The sequence below is a fragment of the Adiantum capillus-veneris genome, chromosome 10 (genome assembly GCF_014529385.1).
Source record: "Adiantum capillus-veneris isolate H3 chromosome 10, ASM1452938v2, whole genome shotgun sequence".
Lineage (NCBI taxonomy): Eukaryota > Viridiplantae > Streptophyta > Polypodiopsida > Polypodiales > Pteridaceae > Adiantum > Adiantum capillus-veneris.
In genome coordinates this window covers 124,526,110-124,552,968 of record NC_140940.1, presented here as the reverse complement: position 1 = coordinate 124,552,968, position 26,859 = coordinate 124,526,110, and the positions used below count along the sequence as shown (strand labels likewise).

At 48.7% G+C, this 26,859-nt stretch overlaps 1 protein-coding gene and 1 pseudogene across 17 annotated transcripts in view; both read left to right on the top strand.

Moving 5' to 3' along the window:
* The window catches only part of LOC147449582 (uncharacterized), a 15,365-nt pseudogene extending 1,541 nt beyond the window's left edge, over positions 1-13,824 (top strand).
* The window catches only part of LOC147449581 (intraflagellar transport protein 172-like), a 248,756-nt gene that overhangs the window by 85,703 nt on the left and 136,194 nt on the right, over positions 1-26,859 (top strand). For 11 of the 17 annotated variants that reach the window (XM_086521995.1, XM_086522001.1, XM_086522003.1 and 8 more), the window contains 3 exons: positions 22,433-22,509; positions 25,354-25,449; positions 26,104-26,207. In XM_086521995.1, coding sequence (XP_086378121.1) covers positions 22,433-22,509; positions 25,354-25,449; positions 26,104-26,207 — 277 coding nt within the window. Of the gene's footprint in view, positions 1-22,432; positions 22,510-25,353; positions 25,450-26,103; positions 26,213-26,859 lie in introns of those variants that run through there. The other 6 variants (XM_086522004.1, XM_086521998.1, XM_086522000.1 and 3 more) reach the window with 4 other exon arrangements.

Below are 26,859 nucleotides of genomic sequence, written 5' to 3'. Positions count from 1 at the left end.
TGAGGGATTACCTGAGACTTGGAGATTGTCTAATATTGTGCCCATCTTCAAGGCTCGTGACCCTACAGAGCCTGGGAACTACCGCACTATCATGGCTGGACACACATTGGCGCGGTTGTATGCATCCATCCTGGAGCAACACTTGAGAAATTGGGCTGAGGACGAGGGGGTACGAGCAAAGGGTCAAACCGGCTTCAGGAGGGGTTTCTCCACTCTTGATCATATTTTGACACTCAGGGCCATCATTGAAGAGGGCAGAGCACATGGGAGACGAATATATTGTAGCTTTGTGGACTTTCGTAAAGCATTTGACATGGTACCAAGAGCTCGATTGATGCGCAGACTACAGGAGATGGGGGTGCCCATAGAGGTGATTTGGGGGATTATGGCTTTGTACAGATCAGTGATGGGACGGGTACGCACTCCGGAAGGGGTATTTGATTTAGTTCACTCTACCATTGGAGTGAAACACGGCTGCCCACTGTCTCCTACTCTATTTGGTATGTATGTTGATGAGGTGTCTGATTACATCGATAGAGAGGGTGACAGAGGTGCACAGTTGGCAGGGACGTGGATCCCATTGTTGCTATATGTTGATGATATTGTGCTGATATCTGACTCACCAGAAGGTATGCAACGACAATTGGATGCACTATGCAATTTTGCAGAGAATAGTGGATTGTGTGTTAACCTAGGTAAAACCAAGGTTATGGTGTTTAACACCACACCGCAATGGGTTAGGAGATCAATACCCACTTTCAAGTATGGTCAAGAGATTGTGGAGTATACAGATGCATACACTTACCTGGGGGTAGTCTTTACTGGGCCGAGATTTTCCTTGAGAAGAGCAGCAGAGACTAGACTAACTAGAGCTGGTGCGGCTCTGGGAGGAATGGAGAGGATGTGTTCACAGGTTCAGTTCCAGGAACCTATAACAAAGTTATGGCTCTTTGATACTTTGGTTGCCTCTACTATGTTATATGGGGTGTAGGTTTGGGGACCTTCTATAGGCCAGGATAGGTGGAGGCGTATGGAGAAGCCCTAGTATCTATGATCTCTCGGTTGATTAGAGCCAAGGTTTCTGTACCGCATGATATCATTCGAGCGGAATTAGCTGCCCCCCCTATGGAGATTGAGGCGCGGTTGATTAGAGCCAAGGTTTAATCTCTCGGTTGATTAGAGCCAAGGTTTCTGTACCGCATGATATCATTCGAGCGGAATTAGCTGCCCCCCCTATGGAGATTGAGGCGCTCACAAGATCAGTCTCCTTTGTACACAGTCTGTGGGATACTACCAGAGACAGATATGCCAGGGTGGCTCTAGAGTCCTCCAGACAATTAGCTCTTAACGGGGATACATCATGCTGGTATGCTCAGATGACATCATGGTTTCAGACACATGGTTTCACCATGGACAGGTTGCCTCCTTTTCAATACTCTCTTTAGGCACCCTTGAGGTCTCTGACACGGGTAGAGATTAATAGACTCATCCGTCAGGATTTGATCCAGTTGGACACGAGGAGGACATGGATAGAGCCGTTACAAGAGTTGGGCACAAAGATGGCTTTCTATAGAGAGCATCTTCTCCACCTCACGGGGGATGGGTTTGTAATTCGACCTAGCTATATGGACACGCATCTTTCGCATGGTTTGCGTTGTGCCATTGGCCAGATACGCACGTCCTCACATCAGCTCGAGATTGAGACAGGCAGATTCAGAGGGACACCAGCAAATAACAGAATATGCCGCTTATGCCATCTAGAGCCAGAGACAGAAGTACATTACATATGTCATTGCACAGTGTACTATGATATACGAGGCCGTTTTCACTGTCTATTCAGAGAAGGTTTTGGGCCTCTATCTAGGGTCATGAGTTATGATGATCAAAGATGTCTTGGGCTTTATCTACTTGAGTTACACAAGCATAGAGAAACCTTACTGAGGAGAGGTGAAGAGAGACATCCCCAGAGACAGATCACAGATTTCTTTACACTAGATACTGTACACCCAGAAGAACAGAGAGAGGAGCAACCAGCGACGGTGGAGAGGTCTACCCGCACTACTGGCATTCTCATAGACCGAGCATTGGAGCTAGGGAGATCTAGATGACCCCGAGGGAGGAGAGGAGCTACACAATTTCGAAGGAGGCTATGGAAAAAGATTCAAGCCATACTCTTTCGTCGTCGAGAGTGCAGATGAAGATGGATCTATACTCCCCTCCCATATTGTCTTCACATTGTACTGCTTAGTTTAGGATCCCGTAGTATTTATATTTTGTTATTCTAGTTTAATTTATTTTGTTAATCTGACTTTGTATCAGATACACCGCATTGTAACTTTCTGGTCTCATAGGTCACTTTGGCCTTTTGAAGATGTTAATATAACATTTCATTTCATTTCTCTCTCTCTCTCTCCCCCTCCCCTGCCCCTTTCATCACATCTCTCCCTCGCGCTCCCTTCCCTTGCCCCTCGCGCTCTGAGCGCCTCCTCCCGGTTGCCCCTCTGCCACGCTGGTCCTCTGCTGCGCCCTGCTCCCCCCTCCTCTGCCGCGCCTCCCCTCGCGCTGCATTCGCAACCCCGCCCCCCTCCCCCTCGCTCCGCCTGCACAGCCCCGCCATTAGCTGCTCCCCCGCTGCCCGCGTAAAGTACCCCCCTCTCTCTATACCCTCTATGCGTAGGATGTCCCCCCTTCCTCTACGCGTAGGATGCCCTCCCCCCCCCCCCCCCCCTCTCTTTTTTTAAGCGTAGCATGTCCGCCCCCTTCTCCTACGCGTAGGAAGTCGTTTCCCCCCCCCCCCCCCCCCCCCCCCCCCCCCCCCCCCTGCCCTCACCACTTTTTAACTTTCGGGCCCCATAGGTCATTATGGCCTTTTGAGGACTTTAGTATAACATTTCATTTCATTTCTATCCCGCTCCCCCTCTCCCCCCCCCCCTTCACTTTTGTTTTCGAGGCGCGCGCGCACACACACACACACACACACACACACACACACACACACACACACACACACACACACTGAACATATTGAGGGCATCGGGCCACACCGTCTCGCGCTCCGCTACTCATCGCGATCGCCGCCAGTGTGGGTGCACAGGTACATCCAGTGCCGCGCCCGTTGTTAGAGTGGGCGCACACGTGCATCTAACCCCCTTGCGGACGGCGATCAAACATGAGGAAGACGAACGAAAAAGCCGACCCCCTAGAGGATGCCATTCGAAAATGCAAAGAGGAAATGACGGAGACCATCACCAAGATGAACCGCAATCTCTGGGGCACAATAAACATTCTCGAAGGACGTGTGCTGATCCAAGAGAGCAAGATAAGCACACTGGAAGACCGAGTGACGACCCAAGAGGAAGAGATCACGTCACTCAAGAAAGAACTCGCCGAAGCCCGATCAAGAAACACACTGGAAGAGGGCGAACTACAACCCTCAGTAATTGAAGAAATCAACACAATCAAGGAACAAGTACGGGCCATTAAAGAGGGAGAAGAACAGCACAAAGTAATGACGACTTCTTGGGTGGATGTTCTTACCAAAACCCAACAGAAGGCAGACGAAGCCGAGAAATGGATCAAGGTGGCCAATAAAGGAAAAGACAAGGAGATAACGCCCACGTCCACACCCAACAACATCATTAACCAGACACTAGAGGAGGAGCAGAGGAGAAGGGTGCGCGCTTTACGTGTGAGAATTTTCGGTCTTAAAGACAAAGGCAATGTGGACGAAGAAGTAAAAGAACTCACAGCCTTGATGGGGATTCATGAGCCAACACACACAAGGGCATGGAGAGTGGGCAACATAAAGAAAAATGGAGGCAGTGGAGAAACCTCAAAAGAAAGAGCACTCATTCTCCGTTTTCCCTCCATGGAAGCAAAGAAGTCATTCTTGAAGAAAAGACCAACTCTTAAAGAGACTGGCATCTTTCTTGGGGACGATCTCACCCTCTCGCAGATCGCTCATATGCAGGAAGTAATGCTGGAGATTAGAGCGGCAAGGGGAAAAGACAAGATTGCTTTTTACCGAGACGGAAAAGTGGTAATACTTGAGTGACGCTCCACATGTCGGTGCGAGACTTATGGGACCACACTCAAAGTAGCTGCCTGGAACTGCAATGGATCTATGCGTCTTGATGTGGGTGCTTTTGAGGATAGCTTTACTGGAAGAGACATCATCTTCTACTCTGAGACACACCAGGCCCCTGGGCAATCCATGCCTCACATCAGTGGATATAGGTGGGAGACAGCCTACAGACAGGAGACACGCTCAGAGCACAGAGGGCGGGGCTCGGGAGGAGTGGCAGTGTTATTTAGAGAGGATGTGCAGCCACTGATACATATAGCCCGTAAGGAGGAGCAGGCTAGGTACATGTGGGTGAGACTGAAAGCAGAGACAGGCAGATACCTCTATCTAGCTATTTGTTACTTTCCCCCGAGTACATCAGTGTATGCACCACCCAAAGGACAGTCCCCTTTCTCTATTTTGGATGATGACATATGGGAGTTCTCTAGGGACGGTGACATTATCATCTTCGGGGACTTCAATGCTAGGACTGCCCATCACCAGGCAGTGTTTTATGATACTTCAGAGGAGATGCTAAGAGAGATAGATGTGGCAGAGACGGGCCTTTCCAGACTATCACACGATATAGAATATACTAAGTATGGGCGACACCTGATAGACATGGGCACTGCACATAGATTGGCCATCTTGAACGGCCTACAAAGATTTGCTGCTGCGAGAGGCTTTACATGCTTCCCACACAGACATGGAGCCAGCACGGTGGACTATGTCATGGCACAACCGAATCTCATCTCTAGTATCAAGGATCTCACAGTTGGGCCCATACCGATCGGGGTGGCGGTGGATCATGCTCTGGTGTCAATGACCATCTCCTTCCATTTCAGTGCAGCACACAGGCCACGAGTAGCAATCCCTACTCGCTACACATTCACAAGGGAGACGGACTCTGTATACATGGACAGAATCTACAGACGCCTATGCATTGAGGACCTGGGGCGACCTCTGGAGGAGCTAACTACTATACTGACACAGACATTACATGATGCAGCAGCAGAGGCATACCCACACACCCAGCCTAAGTAGAGACGCCGATCAGGGAGCATGCCTCAAAACAGCTGGTACGATGAGGAGTGCCGCCAGACTAGAGCCAGACTTCAGAGGGAGGTGCTGTTGGGGGACGTCACTCACAGACAATCATAGATGGACTTCCGACGCCTGGTGCGGCGGAAGAAGAGGGCTTTTTTGGCTAGACTCGAGCAGGATCTATATCAGCTATTCTTGAGTCAGGACTCGCGTGAGGCGTGGCGGCTCTTTCATGAGCAGTCCCCCCCCCCCCCCCCCCCCCCCCGCTAATTCCTCCACAGAGACCTGGGGTCAATACGGATCATCTTTGTACACAGTACCTTGACGGCCTCCCCTCCCCAACCCCCCCGACCCATGCCCACATGCATGAGTCTTTTTCACTGCTGAGATGGTGAAGAAAGCCATTGACAAGATGAAGACTGGGAGAGCATATGATCATGAGGGTCTAGTAGCTGAGCATTTCATGCATGCCAAAGACCTACTAGCAGAGCTTCTAGCGGTTATGTTTAACCGTGTCGTGTGTGAGGGCCTTGCGGACACTTGGAGAATATCTACAATCGTACCTATCTTCAAATCAGGAGACCCCATGGAGCCTGGGAATTATTGCACTATTATGATTGGGCACACATTGGCACGGTTGTATGCATCCATTCTTGAGCAACAGCTGAGTAGATGGGCAGAGAGGGAAGGAATGCGTGCAACTGGGCAGGCAGGATTCAAGAGAGGCTTCTCTACTCTTGACCATATCCTAACACTCAGGGCCATCATCGAGGAAGGTAGATCTCATGGGAGACGGATCTATTGTAGCTTTGTGGACTTCCGCAAAGCTTTCGACACGGCACCCAGAGCTAGACTGATGCGCAGATTACAGGAAATGGGAGTACCCACAAAACTCATTTGGGGGATCATGGCATTGTACAGATCAGTAGTAGGGCATGTACGCACCCCGGAGGGACTTTCTACATCGGTTCACTCCACTATTGGGGTGAAGCAGGGCTGCCCGCTCTCTCCCACTCTTTTCGGTATGTATGTGGATGAGATTTCTGACTACATTGACAACGATGGGGATAAAGGTGCTGAGTTGGCAGGGACATGGATTCCACTTTTGTTATATGCTGATGACATAGTGTTGATCTCCGAATCCCCAGAGGGAATGCAACGTCAATTGGATGCTCTGCATACATTTGCCCACGAAAGTGGTTTGTCTGTCAACCTGGGTAAAACCAAGGTTATGGTGTTTAGTACCACCCCACAGTGGATCAGGAGGTCAGCACCTACACTCACATACGGCCAGGAGACTGTGGAGTACACAAACGCTTACACCTACCTTGGAGTGGTTTTTAGTGGACCTACATTCTCACTCAGAAGAGCAGCAGAAACCAGACTTACTAGAGCCCACGCAGCATTGGGTAGATTGGAGAGGATGTGTTCGCAGGTTCAGTTTCAGGAGCCCCGGACGAAGCTGTGGCTCTCTGACACCTTGGTGGCTTCAGCATTGCTCTATGGAACCGAGATATGGGGACCTTCACTAGATCACCACGGGAGGACGGGTCGCTCAGACGGATGGGGGAACATGGAGAAACCTCTCCTCTATGATCTCGCGGCTCATTAGAGCCAAGGCATCAGTACCACGGGCCATTATCTGAGCAGAGCTAGCGGCCCCCCCACTTGTGGTGGAGGCGCTCACCAGATCAGTCTCCTTCATAAACCGCACATGGGCACTTCCTAGAGACAGATATGCTCGCATTGCACTTGAAGCCTCTCGACAGTTAGCCAGACAAGGAGATACAACATGCTGGTATGGGGAAATGACATCATGGTTTCAGGCACATGGGTTCAGCATAGACCGGCTGCCACCATTCCATTACTCGTTGGATGCACCATCTCTCACCCTTACACAGTCAGAGATCACCAAGCTTATACGCCAAGACCTAACCCAGCTAGACACCAGAAGGACATGGATACAACCAGCACAGGAATTGGGCACGAAGATGGCTTTTTACAAAGACCACCTTCTCCAGCTTACGGAAGATGGTTTTGTGGCGAGACCTAGATACATGGATACCCACTTGTCTCATGGGATACGATGTGCTATTGGCCAGTTACGCACATCTTCTCACCAGTTGCGGATTGAGACGGGGAGATACAGCGGAGTACCAGCAGAGGACAGGACATGCCCGTTGTGTAACATGGAACCTGAGACATAGCTACACTATACATGTCGCTGCCTCGTCAACTACGAGATACGAGGCCGCTTCCATTGCTTGTTCAGAGAAGGTTTTGGACCACTCTCAAGAGTCATGGGATACGAAGATCAGAGATGTCTGGGTTTGTTCTTGCTCGAGCTGCATAGACACAGAGATAGCCTGATGAATGGCGAGGCTAGCCAGTCTCAAAGACGGATCACAGACTTCTTCAGAGCAGACACCGGACAGCCGCAAGAGCCACTCCCACAGCAGAGCTCCCCATCGTCTCATACCAGAGGCACACTGATTGACCGAGCGATTGAACTGGGGAAATCCAGGCGCCCGCGACTGCGAAGAACTACACAGCATCGACGGAGGCTACGACAGAAAATTCGGAGCACGTTGGCTAGGCATGCACGACGCCTGGTCAGACTACTAACCATGGAGGAAATTGATGAGATTCGCCAACGTCTGATGCTAGATCTCTTGTGATTCAACTATCCCAACAAGCCGCCCATTTTTGGCTTGGTCTTTTGCTTGGTTGACATCGATCAACTTAGGACCCCATAGTATATATCTTTGTTTTGTACTGTTGTTAGGTTATTTTGTTACTCTGACTTTTTATCAGATCCACCACTTTGTAACTTTCGGGTCTCATAGGTCATTATGGCCTTTTGAAGACGTTAATATAACATTTCATTTCATTTCTCTCTCTCTCTCTCTCTCTCTCTCTCTCTCTCTCTCTCTCTCTCTCTCTCTCTCTCTCTCTCTCTCCGGGAGACGTTTACTGAGGGAGATCACTGACTTCTTTAGAACAGGGACTCAGCAGCCATATGAGCATGCTTCGCAGGAGACTTCAAAGCCCATCTATACCGGAGGTATATTAGGACAGGGCCACTGAGCTCGGGAGAGCCAGATGCCCACGTCTACGAGGGCGACCACGACAGCGATGGAGGCTCCATCAAAGGATCATGACTATTCTAGCACGATATGGGAGACGCCTAGTACGACTATCTACAGAGGCGGACATTGATCAAGCTTTTCAGTGACCGATGCAATACTTTCTTGGACAACGCCCAATGCCGGGCATCTTTGGGCATTGATGATGATTTGAGTCCGACGATTTTAGTCTTTTAGTTTTTCTACTTTGGTCTTTCACTTTACCTCATTTTATGTTTGTATCGAGACATTGGACTAGATCCACAAGGATTGCATCAGTTTGGTGTCATAGGTCATTTTGGCCTTTTGCAGACGTTTAATATAACATGTTTGGTCTCATAGGTCATTTTGGCCTTTTGAAGACGTTAATATAACATTTCATTGCTCTCTCTCTCTCTCTCTCTCTCTCTCTCTCTCTCTCTCTCTCTCTCATGCAGCATTGGGGAGACTTGAGAGGATATGTTTGTAGGTTCAGTTCGAGGAACCTCAGACAAAGCTTTGGCTCTTTGACACCTTGGTCACTTCGGCCATGCTGAACGGAGTGGAGATATGGGGCTCTCAGTTGATCATCATAGCAGAGCTGGCAGTACTGATGGATGGAGATGTATGGAGAAGCCCTTGGTGTCTATGATTTCTCGGATGATTAGGGCCAAGGCCTCAGTACCACATGACATTGTTAGGGCGAAGCTCGCGGCTCCTCCATTGGTAGTGGAGGCACTCACACGATCAATTTCATTCATAGCACGTGGGAGATATGCTCGATGAGCACTAGAGTCTTCGCGACAACTGGCATTGCAGGGTGTAGCAGGGCTACAATGTCACTTTCACAAGATACACAATTAGTACAGTTGGTCTGGTTTACACTGGACGGACTCTCTGGGCTGGGCAGTGACACGTGGTAGGGATACAGATGGTGGTCTAGTAGACATCCCCCATTGTACCCGTGAGTTCTTGGTTGGAGCTGTGTGCTGCCACGCGAGAGTCTGCACTGGTTGCTTTGAGATAGTCGAGTCCATATGTTCTGGTCTGCTGCTATGTCTTTGTGTTGATTTGCTGTTATTTATTGTTTCCTGCGTTTTCATGCTGTTTGAGTGAGATGTCACGCACATTGCACTGAGGAGCACCCACTGTAGAGAGCATGACACACTATCCACGCTACACAGGGAGATAGATCATGTTGGTATGCAGAGATGCCATCTTGGTTTCAGTTACATGGCTTTAATATGGATCGGCTACCGCCATTTCAGTACTCTCTGGATGCACCCTCCATCTCTGTCACTAGGGCAGAGATTACAGGGTCATCAGACAGAATTTGATTCAGTTGGATACGAAGAGGACATGGATACAACCTACACATGAGCTAGGTACGAAGATGACTTTCTACAGAGAGCATCTTCTCCAGCTCACGGAGGATGGTTTTGTTATCAGACCAGGATACATGGATACTCATCTATCCCACGGGATACGATGTTCTATTGGTCAGATACGCACATCCTCACATCAGCTAGAGATCGAGACAAGCAGATTTAGAGGAGTACCCGTTGAGTCCAGGATTTTGTCAGGTGTGCTAGATAGAGCCCGAGACAGAGCTACATTACATATGTCATTGCCCAATATACTATGAGATACGAGGTCGCTTTCACTGTCTATTCAGAGAGGATTTTGGGCAACTTTCTAGAGTCATGAGATACCAGGATCAGAGATGCCTCGGATTATACTTACTGGAGATTAGCAAACACAGAGAGGACCTCTTGAAGAGGGGCACAATGAGAGAGATCCAACGACAATGGAAGATTACAGATTTCTTTCAGTCACAGACAGAGGAGTTCGAGTAGCCCCCACAACATAACAACACTAGAGGCACCAGAGGCATACTGCTGGATCGAGCGATAGAGTTGGGGCGGTCCCGTCGCCCACGGATGAGGGGGCCCTCTCGACATTGACGCATATTGCAATAGAGGATCCATACCATATGGTGCGACAAAGGAGCCGTCCCAACAGAGTGCCTACCTTGGAGGACATTGAATCTCTATAGCCTTTTGGATATTGATGTATATTTATGTGATGCCTCGATTGTCAGAGAGCTCCATTGTATCAGCTCACCCTTTGTATTCCCTTTGTATCAGCTTTCACCCCACCCCTACCCACTTTTTTTTTTTTCATTTCTTTGTACTTTTTGTACCCAGACCTTGTATTAGATTCACCACATGTAACCTTTTGGTATGATAGGTCATTTTGGCCTTTTGAAGAAGTTAATATTACATTTCATTTCTCACTAGTAGTTGAGGCGCTCACCAGATCCGTCTCTTCATACACCGCATATGGGAACTTCCTAGAGACAGATATACCCGCTTTGCACTCGAGTCCTCTCGACAGTTAGCCATACAGGGAGATACAACATGCTGGTATGGGGAGATGGCATCATGGTTTCAGGCGCATGGGCTCAACATAGACAGATTGCCACCCTTCCAATACACACTGGACACACTATCTCTCACTCTTACACAGTCCGAGTTCACCGGGCTCATCCGCCAGGACTTGACTTAGCTAGACACCAGGAGGACATGGATACAGCCAGCACATGAGCTGGGCACGAAGATGGCTTTCTACAGAGAGCAAATCATGAAGTGCCTTAGTATGCCGCAACCATGGTCTACCAATAAGCAAAGGAAATCCTCCCTCCATCTAGAAAAGATTGACTACCACAAAATCCAAGCTAAATGTGAAGTCTTGTACCTTCAGAGGCACCTTCTCTACTATGCCCACTGGATAGATTGTGCTTTGGTCCGCCAATGTAATAGTGAATGGAGCAGGGTGGGTAGGATGCAAACCTAAAGCCAACATAGTGAACTCTGGCATCAGATTGATCCCAAATCCACCATCCACTATGACGCGTGAGAATTGATGCCCAAGAATAGACAAGGTGAGACGAGGACTTTTGTAGTTGGTGAGCGGAGCAGCTGGATAAGAAATCATGCAGGACTCCAAGGGCTGCACAGGTAGGTGCCCGCCACTAGGCCCTGCACCAGGATACAAAGACTTGATGATGGAAAGGGTGTCACTTCGAAATTTGCATCAAGTCGAAGCATGTCGTACAGTGACACTTGCTGAAAGCTGTTTTTCAAGATAGTCTTTGTTGTAGGCTTCTCTCTTTCGATCAATGCTTGCTCTGGTATCTTAAGCTTGTGCAAGTCTTCTACCGCTTCCATGAAAGCACCATCAATATCTGACAGAAGAGAGGTAGGCTAGCTCTTGGCACTACCTGCTGGTTTGTCAGCTACTAGGGGAGTTTGACTCATTTGTGTGACTGGAGACGAAAAAGTTGGACCGCCAGGGAGGTTGAGACCAAGAGCAGCTCTTTGTGCCTGTGTGAGCACACCAGCCGGTTGTTCCACCTGCTTCAACCCATCTCGAGAGGCAACTACAAGAGTAAAAGGCGGGGCCTGTGGAACGGTTCTTACTGTGATGAGGTTAACCTTTGGGAATGTAAACTCTTGCTGGTTCTAGCTTGTGCTTGCAGATGTTGATGCACGTAGTTTTGGGAAGTCCTTACTATAGTGATCCTTAGCTTCAAGGTAGTGTTGGCAAGGGGGGACCCTTCTGGCAACGGACATTTGCTCTGATAATGTCCATACTCCCCACACCTATAGCACAAAATTGGCCTATTGGAGGGGCGAGGTGGTCTCGGCCCTTGCTGCATGGGGACGGATGCTAACGTGTAGAAGCTTTGGGGAACTGAAGGAGCATTAGCATGATAAAAGCTGGGGGATGCAAAATTGTTGTGCATACCTGGCATAGGAGGTCTTGTCAACAGAGGTGGCATCGGGTTTTGATGGCCATAGGGTGAAACCATGTTGGATGCAGGTGCTAGCCCTTGTTGGAGAGAAGGACCTAGACTTTGTTGTATTTGTCGCAATCGCTTGATATAGTAGCAATCCTTGTCTTCATGCCTAGACTTTTCGCAGAAGTGGCAATAAGCCCGAAGGGGACAGTCCTGTGGAGATTGTCTTGGAGAGCGACACGAGCTGCACCATACCATAGCCTTAGTCTCCTGCTGAGACCGAAGCTCTTCTAGCTCTCTCTTGATTTGATCCAACGCCTCTAGATGTGGGGGTTTCTCCTGTCTAAGAGAGATTGATTTCTCCTCTTGAAGAGCGCATTGTAGGCTTCAAGTTCCCTATGTAAAGAAGTTAACGGATCAGAAGGACTTTCCGAAAACACTGAGGGGGTCTCTACCTGACGGGAGTTGGTGAACAGCTTCCTGGCTCCCTCTATCCTGGTAGGAGCTGCGACAAACTCCTCTAGAGTGGCGTCAGGTTGGAGACTATCTCTGAGTTTTTGCTGGAAAGTTTTGGGAAGCTCCTTTTCCACCCACTTCTTAACCATAAATTCCCCTAGCTGTTGAGGAAGCTTGGCAACCAGACACTTGGTTTTAGTCATGAGTTCGGCAAAAGTCTTCTCAGGTTGGAGCACCATGTTGGCCAACTCATCCAAAACCTTTTCTTGGTAGTCACCTAGCCTGAATGCCGCACAGAACTGTTGTCGTAAAGCTCCCCAGTTTGCAAAATGGCAAGCCGGTACTCCAGACTCTGCACCTTCTCCAGGAAGCATGCCAGAGAATGAGCCCTAACCTCTAATTTAAAGCCCCTTGGCCTAAAAAGCAATTACAGTGAAAAGCCTTCAAAGTTAAAAGCATCTGGTCCAAAAGCAAAGCCAGAAAGCTGCCAACGTAAATCATGGAAATCCGTACAGCTTGCCACGTCATCATGCCAACGCAATTTTTCAGAAATCTGGCACGCTGCCCTTAGGGTTAGGGTTAGGGTTTTTGCAGTTTTAGGGTTAGGTTTCCAAAATTAGGGTTTAAGCAGTTAGGGTTTTTGGCAGAAATTAGGGTTAGGGTTTTCTGCTCTCGGGCAACCACGTCATCACTTTGTGACACGTCTTCTGTTACTTGTTCTTCTTAGGATTTAGGCCCCTCGGCCGGTAGCTCCGTTCTTCAGTAGGTCGACACGTCAGCAGTTTGTTACACCAGCCCAAGACTCATAGGTACAATGGGGTGTCGAGGCTCCGATGTGCAGGGATGGTGTAGACGTGCTGTGTGTATAGACTCGCTACTCTAAACGAAGACACTGGACCATATAATGAAGAAGATGATAATCATGATCCAACAACTACTCCTCATATGTACAACCATAAAGAGCCACCTAGGGCTCATAAATGTCTATCCCTAAACTGAGTGGTGGTGACCTGGCCACGATGTCCACTAGACCACCGTCCGTATCCTCGTGTAAAAGTCCAGCCCAGAGAGTCCGTCCAGTGTGAATAAGCCCAAACCAACTGTACTAATTGTGTGTCATGTGAAAGTGACATTGTAGCCTGCTACAAGGATACTGGCTGAATACTAAAAGCGTTCATTTGCAAGGATGAATGCTGATATTGAAAAGGCTGATGGATGCCGGCTGAAAATGCTGATGTTTCATCTAAAAACGCTGATGGCTGTAGGATGGAAAGGTTGATGGTGAGGGACTTGAAGTGCTGGTGATGAGGGTATTGATCTGCCCTTTGGATGATGCAAGGTGCTCACGCAAATAGGCTTTGAAGTAGAAATTGAGCAATAGGATTTATTGCACGACCTCACTTAAAGAAGGTTTGCTTATTAATAAATGGCCAAGAGACTGTTCATATGCCTATATGCTTATGTGATTGTACTGTGCAAGTGTTGGTATGCAACTATAATGATTTTCCTGAACATGCATGTCCTAGAGGGTCACAAAATGGCATGCTAGATTCCTAAGTCAGTCTAGCGCTAACATGTAGTAGTAGGTTGTTCACGTGGCTCAAGTGCATTGCGCACGTGAGACCTGCATATATGCCAATCAACCGATCTGTCTTTTTTTTTTTTTCCGAGAAAAAGATCCTTCTATTAGTTAATGAAATTGCCCATAGGGCTACAGCCACCTCTTCAAGAGAGGGCTACAACAACCATGATGGGTTAACTCTCCCAATGAAAAAACAGCATATGTACAATGAGTCTAAATCAAGAGATGGGAGGAGGGAAAAGCCACACAGGTGGTCGGTAGTGCCATCGGAGTACACTCTGGACCATGGTGTAGAAAGGCCGAGGCGGAGGACGCCAGAGTCGAAGGAAAGCCTCTCTGCGCTCCCGCATGTGGTCGGAGCTGCCCTGTAGTCTCTCATGTCCTCTGAGAGTGTGGATGAGCTCTAGCCAAAGATCACGAACAATCTCTGCTGGTGGCACCAGGCGAGCCTCAAAGATGCGGAAACAACTTGCCCGCCAGATGAACCAGAGTGTCAGGCCATTGATGAGCTCTCAACACTCCTCTCTATCACTGCACCACTCCTGTGGAGTAAGCTATGTGGCAGGCTGGAGTGTAGGTGGCCCCCCCTGCATCACTATCATCCTGCTGGTGGAAGATAGCTCAAATTGAAGTGCCGGGCCCGTGAGGGTGGACCAAGCCGCTGCTCCCCAAGTGTACTGTCGAGCCGTGGAGAGAGCAGACATCAGCCGAAGGACACGAAGCCACACCTACTGTGCCAAAGGACAGTCCCAAAGACAGTGACGCTGACTCTCCACAAGATGGTCACAAGCTGCACATGCGGCCGAGAGACCATTATGCACTAGCCAACTCCCAATTGTTGTAGCTCTGTGTGCGACTAGCCACTGAAACAAGGTGACTCGCCTCGGCTGTCTGGAATCCCACAACGTCTCCCAAAAAGCAGCCAAGAACTCAACTGTGAGACCCTCCTCCTGCCAATGAGGTGCTGCACCTGGGTGGGCCTCTCTCTGTGCTGCTAGTATGCGATGTCCCAGTCGAACAGTGTACTGAAAGAACGGGACACTTGGGTGGTCTGCAAAAGTGAAAGGGTCCCTCCAAAGCCACTCTTCAGGATCCCACTGTACTCGTGCCAGTGGACAACACTCCCAAGCCCAGAGTCTCCAGTGTCCAGTCTCAAGAGCTATTGGGTCAGGATCGATGACACAAGTCCTCCCACAGATGCCCACCACTCGGATCCTCTGAAAACAGTACTCTGCAACCTGCGGGGCCTTTACTGCAACTCGCTGTAAGTGTCCCTCACCCTGTAACTCGAAAAACAGGGATGGAACAATCTCTGAGCAGGCCCGGACTGAGATGAGAACCTCCAATCGTGTGAAGGCTCCCATCCACCTGGGTGCTACTTGCTCCAGAGGTGTGAGCCACTCAGCTGGAACTGCCTCTGAGATGTCTTGGCACATGCTCTGCACCCCTCTCATGCCCTGTAGCTGGAAACCCTGCAACTCCTTTGACAAGCCTGAAAACTCTAACCAGTCACCTAAAGAGCGTGCTGGACCTGCTGCCATGAGACCCCAAGAAACATGAGGCTGACTACCAACCAAGTGGCCTCTTTGAGTGCTAACCATGGGGTTCCAGGCAAGGGGCTGTCATAGGCGCTCCTCCGTGCAAGTAGGCTATCATTGCTCCAGGCCTCGCCCCAAGTGCTCCCAAGATCAAAGCAAACTCACAGCGAAGCGGTCCTCCAGTCTCCTACTCAAACCAACTTTGCGCATCTCTGTGAAGATCCATCTGGTCGAAGGTCGCCAGGGGCCTCCAGCCTGAGGCACCCTACATGAAGCCGCTGTACAAGAACTCCTTCCAGGGCTCCTCACCTGAAGAAGGTCCTTTGACTTATGAAAACTTCCCAAGAAGGAGTCTGCTCCCTGGTTGGCCACTACTACTTTGCCAGCCAAAGAAAGTTGTGCTGAGCACCAGTGTAACAACTTCCTCCTGATAGACAGGAGGAGGGGAGCAATCTGCTGCTCGGGAGACAAGTCCAAACCAACGTGACAGCCCAAGTACCGAACTGCAGTCCATGAGGGATTCCACCGAAAACCCTCTCCTGGCATCCAATCGGGCACATGAGCACTACCAACCAAGAAAGCCACTGTCTATCTCCCGTTGATCCGTGCGCCAGATGCACAACAAAAGGTCTCCAGAGCTTGCGCACACCTGTGCACGTCGGACTCCTGGCCATCTAAATACAAGGCTGAGTCGTCAGCAAACTCAGCGTCCAGTAGCTCATCTCCCCGAATACGGAGTGCTAAGCCTCGTAGACCAACCTGCTGTGACACCAAAAACCTGCTCATCGCCTCATCATAGAACAGAAAGAGGAAGGGGGCAAGAGGACAGCCCTGTCTGACCGATTGTATGAGCATGAAACGATCACCTCTACCTCCTGCCAAAAGTACCTGACTGTGTGCATGTCTGTACAAAGCTGACACCCCTCTGATCCAAGCATCTGAGAAACCCATCCTGCGTAGAGTGCCCTCTAGAAAGTCCCAGTCAACTCTGTTGTATGCCTTCTCAAAATCGAGAAGAAGAATCACCAGGTCCTCACCACGGAGCCGCGCTAGGGCAAAAGCCTCCCAAAAAGTAAAGATGTTGTCAAGGATACTGTGCTCCTTGACAAAACCTATCTGAGTCCCATGTATAAGGCTCTCTAGAAGTGTGTGGATCCTCAAACTCAGAGCCTTGGCAAGAATTTTGTAGGCTGAGTTGAGGATGGTGATGGGGCACCATTGTCGAATCTCATCCAAGGAGCCACCCTCCTTGGGAATGAGGTAAATCAGACCCTCACTCATGCTGTCAGGCATCACTCCTGTGTGCAAGATGTATTGAAAAGCACTACAGAGATCTGGGCCAAGCAAGTCCCAGTACTCCAAGAAAAAACTGGGAGTCAACCCATCCTCACCTGGATAGCTACCACGGGGGAGGGTACTAAGAGCCGTGTGCAACTCCGCAAGCTGAAGTGGCAGCTCAAGTCTCTAACGCATCTCCTTAGTCACAAGGCAAGGCATCTGTGTCCACACTTGCTCCCTGCATGCATCCTGACGCTCTGACTGAGGCTCTGCAGACAGTAACTCACAGTAAAAGTCAGTAGCAACTGCACGCATATCCTCGAGCTCAAAAGCAATTGACTCGTCGGGCCTCCTCAATTGACTGACCTTGGCATGCGAATGCCGAGGTCCCACTGCCTCGAAGAAAGCACCAATCACTCTGACGCCCACCTGTGTCCACTGAGATGCCTGTCGATCGAAAGCAAACTCATGTCGCCGCTCCTCTGTGCTAACAAGCTCCTGGGGGGCGAGCTTGCTGTAGCTTCTTCTCCAACCAAGGACCGTCTGGATGTTGCTCTAGCATCCTCTGCAACGAAGCAATGCCTCGTCTGAGACGCTGTTGCTCCTCTCTCGCTACAGCCCGGCAAGCCAAAGACTCCTGGAGAAAGAAACGACTAATCTGAGCTAGTCCTGAGGCCACTCTGTCAGCAGGAGAATCTTGCATGTCCAAACTCTCTGTCCCAGAGTTACCGGGGAACGCCCCCTAGCCCTCGTTCCGGCGTTTCGGGGGGCAGTTTCCTTCCCGAACGTTCCGAAACGTCCCGGAATGTCTGACGTTCCGAGTGGCCAGTGCAAACCGGAACGGCCGTTCCGGAACGCCCCAGAAACGTTCCGGAATGCCCCTGGAACGGCCAACGGCTACAAACAAATTTGGCAAAAATTAAAAAAATTGAAGTAAATGTTTGGGCTTCTTTTTGAAGTGTGCAAGGCCTCAAGGACTCATAAAATGCACCCCCCTCCCCGTTTCTCTCCACAAGCTAATCCTCAAGGCTCAAGCTCTCTCCCTCTCACACTCTCAAGATCTCTTCCTCTCAAGACTCACTCTCTCAAGGCTCAAGGCTTCAAGCCTTCAAGCTCTCTTCCTCTCCCTCCCACTCTCTCAAATCTCTACCTCTCCCTCTCTCTCTCTCTCTCTCTCTCTCTCTCTCTCTCTCTCTCTCTCTCTCTCTCTCTCTCTCTCTCTCTCATCATCTAGTCATAGCAAGGTTGAATGGTCTTCAAAACGAGTTTTTTGTGAGTATTAGAGTCAAAGCACTCTAATACTCCTTGTATTTGAACACAAGGAGCTAAAAAATGCACTATTTGGGTGTTTTTTATACCTCCCGTTCCGCGCCGTTCCCATTCCGGACCCCTAGCCGTTCCCCCGTTCCGCGGGGATCTCGTCGCCGTTCCCGTTCCGCGTTCCGGGTAACTATGCTCTGTCCAAAGAGTCTCTACTCGCTCTCTGAGTGCAGAGTCCAGCAAGACCCTCTCTGGGATGCGAAGCATCGTGCTCCCCCTCCTCTACTTGTCTGCCATTGTGAGGATCACTGGTGCATGGTCCGAGAAGGAAGTCCCTGCGAGAATGCCAACTGTCCCTCCCAAGTCACTGAAATGGTCACTAGTGTAGAAGCGATCTATCCGCGATAGATTCACTCCTCCCACTCTGCGGTCACGAGAGAAGGCTAGGTTGGTTGGGGGCCTCACAAAACTAGAGTGCTACCACACATCCGAGACCCTCAGAGTCATACACAACCTCTCCCAAGCTGCGAGCTCAACTCCATGCATAGTAGCATGGCTACCACGAATCCTCTCAGAAGGGTCCTCCAACATGTTGAAGTCCCTCCCTATGCACCAGTGTTCTGCGTGCGGCAGAGACTCAGCTATCTGTGACCAAAACTCTGCTTGTACACTCACTACATTGGGCGCATAGATGTTCACGAAGGCCACAAGGCAACCGTGAACCTTCATAGTAATCCACTGAGCCCTGCCTGGCATAATAATCCCTCTGCCCACAATGGCCTGCTGCAAAGAATCCGCAATAGTCATACATACCCCACCTTGGATGCCTCTAGGTCCAAAAGCAGCTGACGAAAAAGTATCATACCGTCCACGCAAGAGCTGACCACAACGTCTAATGCGGCTCTCACACAGATGGTGCTCCTGTAGCATAAGGAGATCAATCTCTCCTTCCACAAGGCAGCACTGAAGCTCCTAACGCAGTTGGCCCTGTTGACGTTGAAATTGAGGCCCACCAAGTCCCTGCACGTTCCATGAGACGATCCTCATGGGGAGCGAGAGACAACAGATGTTGTTGCAGTAGCTAAACGTGCTATCTTCGAGGCTGGCTTGGATGGGGAATAAGCCGCATCCGAGCGTCCTCTAGATAGGCGTGACTGCAACAAGTGCCTAGCCCAAGCCCAAGTAGAGCGAGCCATCCGTAAAGCAACCTCCTCTGTCGAGGAGTCCTCATGAATGTGTACATAGCATGGCAAGCATTGCGTATCGGCAAAGAAGTAGACCACAATGTGTCTAGATCCTGCTGTATCTGGAGGGGTCACCGCAAACTTGGCCAATGGCCACAAAGTCTGAAGCATGTCTGTAACTCCTAGTTCTCCCATGTGGTGAGAGAATTCTAGGGCTTGTGTGTGTAACCACCCCAACACTGAGTCAAGAGTCCAGTCAGTCTGGTCCCTGCCGCAAAGGGGAAAAGAGAAGCCAACTGCTTAGTCGAAGGCCTCTATCCCCCTAGCTGCAAGGAACAGAACATGGACCCTGAAGCAGGTTGCCTTATGGTCTGCTGAGGGGTCGTCGAGAAAACGAGTGAAGCCGCAAAGGGGAAAAGAGAAGCCAACTGCTTAGTCGAAGGCCTCTATCCCCCTAGCTGCAAGGAACAGAACATGGACCCTGAAGCAGGTTGCCTCATGGTCTGCTGAGGGGTCGTCGAGAAAACGAGTGAAGTCGTAGTTGAAGAAGTCCCATCGGCTCTGCATGTCGATGCTCGTGAGACCACGAGGGATAGCTGCAAAAGGAGACGTCTGTACCTGTAGAGGGGGTTGCAAGAAAGGCTGTCCCTCTCTCGCCAAGCGACTCGCGGCAAAGGCGCTGCTAAGAGATCTCCTAGCAGCCGGAGATGGCCCTGCCCCCTGGGTCGGCTGTGGAATTGGAGCGGGAGGGGGGGGGGAGTAGGAGCAGGGGGAAGTGGTGGAGAAGAGGGGCGGGGGGAGCGGCAGAGGTAGAGGGGCGAGTGGAGGAGGCGGCGGGGGGAGGATGATGAGGAGGGGGGGGAACTCTGGGGGTGGGGGGGGGGGGGGGGGGGGGGGGTGGGGTTGTTGAGGGTGAAGCTGAGGTGGGGGTTAGAGCAGAGACCTCATCCTGCTCAAGAGGACCGAAACGATTCCCCGTGGGAACCGACTCCTGTTGGGCAGGCGCCTGAGGACCACTCTGAGTGCTAGGTTGTCTCTGCCTGTGGCCCCTGCCATCGTCGACCACGGACCTACTGCCATCCCTCCTCCGCTGGAGCCCCAGCCTCGGAGGGAGGCTCTGCAAGTGCGCGCGCTGTCTCTGCCTGTGGCTGTTGGCTAGCCCTTGCAGGCTGGGGCTGAGTCTGTGGTGTAGGTCGAGGCCTCCTCCGTGGACAGGCGTTCGCAAGATGGCCCATCTCTTGACAAATGAAGCACTGGTTCGGGAGGCCCGAATACTCCACGCTCTGTCTACACCAACCCCCACTCACTCGAGGCAGAAGAAAGACCTTTGGGAGCGTATGAGTGTCCCTAACCAGAAAGCGAACTGAGGGAATGCCGGCCGCCTTGGCAGCTATTGAGGCTGCCGTGCGAGGTGTCTCCAGGACAGTCCCAATCGCTGAGCCTATCCTAGACAAAAGTGGTAAGTACTCCCTCCGCAAACCAGGAAAGCATACGGAGATGGGGATGTCTGCCTCCTCTACCAAAACATCCGAAGCAGGGTCAAAGCCATGTCTCCACTGTCGAAAGTGGGCTCGAGCTGCTCGGATGGTCAATGGACTCATGGCGATGACCTTTGACGCCATCTCAGAGGTCTCAAACTCGATCTGATAGTAGCCTCGTCCGAGTATTTGTATGTCCAAGATCTTGCCCACCTATGCAAGTAGGTGGGCCTGGAGAAGGTCACGCAGCTCTCCTCTGTTGGGTCGGGTACCGAGAATCTTGCAGATGATAGAAGTTGCCTTCAAGCGCTCTACCTATTTAGCTAGGCTCGCTTGCTCTGTCGGTGAAAGAGCAAGTCGAATGGTGGGCTCAGCGGGGTGGGGCGAGGGGGCTTCGGTAGAGTCCCTATGTGGCGGAGCTGGAGCCTCCATCTGCGTTTGCTGCTGAGTCGAAGAAGGCGGGAAGGACGCGAAGCTCCCAGCAGGCCGTGGGGACAAACTCCTGCGAGCAGAAAAAAGGGGGGGCGGGGAGGGAGGCAATGCAAACGGGAGAATAAGGGGCGAGTGGCCGGGGAGTACGCAGCTAGGGGCGGGCAGGGGTGGGGCAGCGGCCGGGGGAGGGGGAGGGCAGCGGGCGGCGTTAGACGGGGGTAGGGAGCCGCAGGGGCAGCGGGCGGAGCTGCGGGCAGGAGCAGCGCGCAGGGGGCGGCCGCGCAAGGGGAGGGCTGAAAGCAGCGCGCAAGGCAGGGGAGGGGATGGCGAGAGCAAGCCTTTGTGACACCTCGGAGCACATCGCTTTTCCTTAGCTAATAGACACAAAGGCTTCTTATGATGCTTAGTCTTCCAAAAGGTTTTCAGGATGCATAACATATAGCCACCAGAATGACTGACCAGCCAATGTAGTTAACACATAATAAAAGTTGCATTTGACTTGCTTAGGAGAGGTGATTGTCCAAGCCAGCAGATACCTCAAATGCGTAACTATGTTGGTAGCCTGCATTTCTTAATCAGGCCACAAGAGAGCATGCCAATCTTTAACGTTACATGCAAGAAGCTTGTACTTTGAGTGTATGGGAGGGGATATTGAGTGCATGAAGCCTTAATGTGAGTGAAAAGAGGAGTAAGCAGGATATTTGGGGCTTAAGAGAGTGAACAGAGGGGCTATTGAGTACCTGAAGCCTTAATGTGAGTGAAGAGATGAGTGAGCAGGATTTTTGGGCTTAAGAGAACGATCCATACAAGTGGTAAGATAAATTACTGGGCTACATATTTGCATTTCTTGCCATCCTTCCTCACAAACAGGGATGGGTTACATGCATGGGGCTAGCAGGGCACGAGTAGTGCTAGCATAGACCCTTGGCGATCCCACAAGAAAAAGGGTAGCAAAGGTGAGACTGCCAAAAAAATGAGGTACAAGATAAATCAGTGAGGAAAGGGGGTGGCAAGGAGTTTCAAAGACATCTTACAACAGATTAAGCTATTATGCGTGGCAATAATTATTCGGAACCATTTTGTTTTGTTTATGTATCTAAGATGAGAAGCCCAAGGGTGGTGTTACTTGTCTTTCAGTAAAGATAAAATTTCTTTTCTAGATGACTCAATGCAAAATAATGATTGCAAAAAGTTCAATGAAAATGTTTCAGGGTTTCACTTCAGCAACCTTCAATTCTACTGGGGAGATATTGGTCCTCGGTTCGTACAACGGGTTTCACATTTTTCAGTAAGGCTCCAATCCTCTCAATATATGTTTGCATGCCTTTTCTTCTTCTCTCATCTTTTTGTCGATCTAAGTCTTTGATAGGTTAGGGATACATTTATTGCTAGAAAATTCAGGCATAGTAGCTTTGGGTTCTTTTCGGTCCCGTCTCTCCTGTATGGCAAAATGCCAATCGATGACACTGGACTTATTTTCAGATTACACGTCTGTTAATCCATTTTGTTTTAGTTTGTAATCCATTTTGTTCTAGTTTGTTTCTAATAGGATATTGTGGCCTTGATTGGATGTTAATGAGCCCTGGTTTTGTTGTTCTTATGTTTTTTTTTTTTTCACAATTGACTTTTATAAAAAAAATGATGTAGGTGTCCTGGCCTGTACATAAGACACCTACAAAGTCTCATCTGCTGTTGACTGACTTAAAACATATTTACAAAATTGATAGCGTGCAATTAAGCCTGTTCGTCACAATTGATTTGAGCATCGATTAGCAAATAGACTAACCAAACGAATAGACCATGAATGCGCCTAACATGGCATGTCACCCTTGATTGGAAGGGTGTGACCCATGAAGTCGTGCGCCCGGAAGCCTCTTGGTTTTTCTTGCACCAATCCCTTTGCACCACCTTAGCTGCATGCACTGACAAGCCTTTAGTGTTGTTGATATTGTGCATGATCTCTGCAGTAAAATATCGATACCTTAGGAAGTTCTTATGTGGTTAAATCGCAATACTGACTAGGCCTTGCCTCTACAGCAGAACACAAAAGAAGCTCTATGGACTCACTACAGGCAGTTATGCTACCACATTTTCATTGAAGTGCTGAGATTTTTTTTTATTTTTATTTTATGGAAGTTGTTCCAAGCTGAACAAGATTATCATGTAGAACATAGTTAGGTTGGCTAGTTTTTAGACCTTGTGCTGCTCTCCTTGGTTTCATGGCACAAGGATGGCCTTGTACTAGTACTATGGTCTTCACACTATGCGAGCTGGAATTCACTATTAGCTCAAGGTACATTGGCAAATGTTTCACCATTGACCATTTTTGTACCTCTGCCCCATAAGCTCAACATTGCGATCTGTGCATATCGCAAGCATTGATAGCCCGATCTATGAATTGTTATCCAAAGAAGGAGATTGAGGAGCAATATTTTATTAGAAAACCGACCTACTATGAGATTAGAGACAGGTAGGAAGAAATCTATGTCGTGCTCTCTACTGTGGTGCTCCTCAGTGCATTATGCAAGAAATCTCAATCCAAACATAGAGATAGAGATTGTATAGTAATATGGAACAAAGCAACTCAAATGCACAATAGGAGAGTCCAAGCCCAAGGGAAGCTCGACTAAACTCATAGAACCTATTCAGACTCTGGCTGACAGCACACTCAGCTCCAAGCCCAAGATTCACGGGTACAATGGGGGTGTCGAGGCTCCAATTGTGCAAGGAGAGTGCAAGTATGCAAGTTCAAGTGCTAGACTGTAACACAAGACCCTAGACTCAATGACTTATACGACGCATAGATATCCTCAAACCAACTGAGCATATATACAAACATAAGGGCATCCAGCGGCTATCTCAAATATCTCTGCTGATAGTTGAGCTATGCCTATCTTCGAATTGTGGTGACGGCGAACTGGCCACGGTGTCCTCAAACAAGACGACTACATTCATAGCATACTGCGCAATCGTGTCCATGAGTTCTTGCACAAAAATATGATACACACTTCAAGAACAGGTGCTAGACCACTCCAAGCTTTCCGAGCCTCCTCAAAGCCCTCATATAAACAAGTTTTGATCTTAGAAGCGGTCTCCGAGAAACTTCCCATGAATTTCCGACGCTTAAGCACAGACAAAGATTTGGACATATATCAACAAAACCCTACCCAAAGAGCAAACGCCTAGAGAAATAAACAATGCGAAGAAATGTGGATTTTAGCAACCTATAGCTTTGTACAGAGATCAGAAAAGTATGTACATGAATCTAACTAACACTGCCCCTTTCACAAGTCTACACTGTATTTCATTAGACCACATTTCGTACATTGATTCTGAGGCGATGTCAATGATGACCATGCGCCCGGGACGTGGATAAGAGCTGAGCAGATCACGCTTAGGGCTAACTGCTTTGAAAGATGACAACTCACCATTGCTACTCCCACCTGCACGCGCACACACACGAGGGTGCACAAAACTGCTGCTAACTGCTGTGCAAGGACTACAGTAGGCCCAGGTGATTCACGCGACTGAGATAGAGCAGGACTTCGCGCGAAGAACTGCGGAGCCTCTTGCTCCATCTCCCACTGTGTAAAAGGATCTGTTTGTTAGTTGTACTCTTGCAAAGCATTTTCACATTTACGCTAACAAAGACAAGATCATTTGCCTTCTCTACTGCAAGCCGATTCCTCTTGTTGGAAGCAATGTGGCTGAAGGTGTAGCACTGAACCTATCTTCTTGCAATCAATTTGAGCATTTGGACTGCCATCTTTCTGTACTGTCTCAACTGTCCTTGTCGCCCATCTCTATCTAGAACCATCTTGTTTGGGTAGGAGATTCGCGCGTCAGGGCTGGGGCAGGAAATCGCGCTACAGAGCTCTCGTTCCTCTCCGTAGCTTACATCTTTCAATCTTTAATGGGTGGTATATGCATCTACTTTCAAGAGCAGAAATATCAACCAAAACATCATATATTTTGAAACAAAAATCTATAAATCCTGAAACATTTAGACCCTAATTCTTCCAAATATTTCAAATATTGTTGAAATAGGAAGAGGAAAAAACATGTATTGCAGATATGCACATGTCATTTTTAATCAATAGGAACACTAATCCTTATTTTTTCACCACAACAGAAAAACTGGTTCTGATGATATTTGGGAGGATTGTGGCCGGCAGGAGGTTGAAAATTCGTACACAATTTCTTTGGTTGCATGGAAGCCTGATGGAAGGTAATCTTAAAGCGATCTCATTTCAAACAGATTTTGGCTCTTAACTGGAACCTCTTTGGAGGTGTTGATAGAGTACAATAATGATTTCAACGGGGGCTAATCAATGTCAATAGTCATTCAACAGTTTAGGAAAGTGGTATAATTAGGGTGATAGAAGGTGGAGGTATGGGAAGATAATTGCTAGAGAAAATGCTAGAGCAAGCTCAAATTTTCTGAATTCTAGGGCATGATAGCTTGAAAATGATTTCTCTCTTCAAAATATAGTTTAATTAAGTTAATGCATGCACAATGCATGCACACTTGTATGTACATCCTTACGGTCACCATTGAAACTAGAAGGAACCTGGTTTGCATGATGAATTGATAGCATCTACCTCTAGAGGTACATGGTTGAAAAAAGGTGCCACATTTGGGCAGAAATGGCTGCTGATTGGAAGGTAATTGACTTTGTTTTATGATGTTAACCAGTTGTTTTATGATGTTAACCAGTTACATCATAATTGGATGAGTAGTGTATTCTAGCACCTTCTACACCTATGACATGAGCTAAGATTCCGAGAGATTCTATCATTGTGTAGGGGGATGTTTAAACAAAAACCATGACAAGCTAGGAATGAGACAATTTATATCTTAATGTACTTCTATCAATGGCAGCCAGGTAGCAATTGGTGGCTTCTGTGGCAATGTGGATCTCTATGATGCATTCATGAAGAGACAAAGATACAGTGACAAATTTGAGTTTATCTACATATCAAAAGGTCAGGTAGGAAAATTATTGTGTAGATTGATTTTTTGTCAGGAAATTTTTCTGGTAATTTGTGTGATTCAGTTTTCACTTTAGGAGGAACATGTTTGAAATCTTTAAGAAGGTACACACATGGGCAAGGCGCCAGTGTACATCTAGGAAGTGATTCCGTGCTACGTAAAGACCACCATGAGAGTGCACTCCTTGATCAACACTATCATTCTTTTTCTGATGGAAAACTAGACCATAATACAAAGGTGCAATTGAGGTTTTGTCAAAAGGCTAAGCTTAATCTACTTCATTTAACACCCAATTATTTCTCTATATAAAAACGTTATATTTTCTCAGTTACCTTGAGGATCATAGTATTATCTAATGTACAATGCCCTAGGGAAATTTCTAACATCGATCAGGATGAATTCTTTACAAGGACGAAGAACATTTAATTATACAAGTTAAGCTCTGTTCTTCAAAACCTTATTCATTCACATTGAAAGCATGATTGCAATCAATTGGCATATTAGCATTGCCATGAAGATCTTCTAGCCCAGTTATTGACCTTCATTTGATGGCCAAAACTCCTTTTTGGGCCAATGACTGAACTATCAATGCCTCTATTATATATTCTTGTTCAGGGTCAGTTGTTTAATCGTTCTTTTGTGTTT